Genomic DNA, 1,291 nt, shown 5'->3' with positions numbered 1-1,291 from the left:
GAGTCAAATTTTCAGACTAACAAGACAAATAATCTTACACATTCTGAAAACAAGATTATTATTCTTACACAATCAGTTCTTGTTCAGTAAATCAGTCTGAAAACAAGATCAAAAAGACTTTTTGGTAAGATGGACAGTTTTTGCAGTGTAAAAGGCAATTAAAATTTCAAGATGGCCGCCACCTCAAAGTCTACATTTCAGTCATTTTAAAACTTATTGAGATGAAATTTGTTGTGGAGGATAAGAATGATCACATGCCGATTGCCGATGCTAATCCCAAATTCAGCTAACTGCTAATGCTAATGCTAATCCTAATTTTACAAAGGACTAAAAATCATTTAAACACACTTAATGAGGTGACYATTTATTTGCTCCAACTGTTCCAAAATTATAAAATATTTTACCTTTTAAGTTGTGCGAGATCAATAACCTATTTTTGTTCAAAGCTAAGCTAAAGCCACATCTGTTTAGAACTGCTTTCAGCACAGTGTAGCATACTGTTATTGTTATTTTTCTACCAATGTCGTTGGTTTTTATTCTTTATTTTTATTACTGAACTAATGGAATGGTTCAGTAGTCATGTTTGTAAAGTGTTATATAAATAAAATGTGATTAATGGACACAGCTAAAACATTAGTAATCTAGTAAAGTAATCTAATATCTCCACAAACTTAATGATTTCGGGGTGGCACCTGGGGTGGCCAATCAGGTGCCAGAGGTGGCACCCCTTTGGCTCCGCCCCTGCTCCTCACATTCCTGCTGCTCTTACTTCATCTGGTAGAGGTTGTTGGTTCCTCTGTGGTCGATATCGTGGCAGAAGCCAGCGGTCACCATGGCCATGCACTCCAGGTCTGTGTAGTAACGCTTCAGGTCACCGGTCTGAGAGAAACAAACAGGAAACACTGAAGTCAGCCGAGAGACGGTCTGACCAAACGGCATAAACATTATTATTTTATCTCATTTACTCATTTATTTTACTTATTTACTCATTTATTGTACTTATTTACTCATTTATTGTACTTATTTACTCATTTATTTTACTTATTTACTCATTTATTGTACTTATTTACTCATTTATTTTACTTCCAGACACACGTAAACACTAAACTGTGTCTTATTATATTTACAGATCATCCCAGGGGATGAGAGGAGGTGAAGAGTGGGGAGGAAAACAAAGAGATGAAGGGAGAACCTTGAATCAGAGAAAGGAGGAGGGGAGGATGGAGAGCAGGAGGTCAGGGAGTGACAGAGCAGGAGGTCAGGGAGTGACAGAGCAGGAGGTCAGGGAGTA

General features: G+C 37.5%; 1 protein-coding gene across 1 annotated transcript in view; it reads right to left on the bottom strand.

The window, feature by feature from the left end:
• Positions 1 to 1,291, bottom strand: part of pde6a (phosphodiesterase 6A, cGMP-specific, rod, alpha) — a gene marked incomplete at its 5' end in the record, with an annotated part of 41,581 nt that overhangs the window by 9,808 nt on the left and 30,482 nt on the right. Inside the window, 1 exon segment of the mRNA XM_014002543.1 lies at positions 770 to 879. Within this exon segment, the coding sequence (XP_013857997.1) occupies positions 770 to 879 (110 nt within the window).

This window comes from Austrofundulus limnaeus, unplaced genomic scaffold, assembly GCF_001266775.1.
Source record: "Austrofundulus limnaeus strain Quisiro unplaced genomic scaffold, Austrofundulus_limnaeus-1.0 Scaffold14, whole genome shotgun sequence".
NCBI classification, from domain to species: Eukaryota; Metazoa; Chordata; class Actinopteri; order Cyprinodontiformes; family Rivulidae; genus Austrofundulus; species Austrofundulus limnaeus.
The sequence above is the reverse complement of the archived record's forward strand: the minus strand, read 5'-3'. Positions and strand labels throughout refer to the sequence as shown.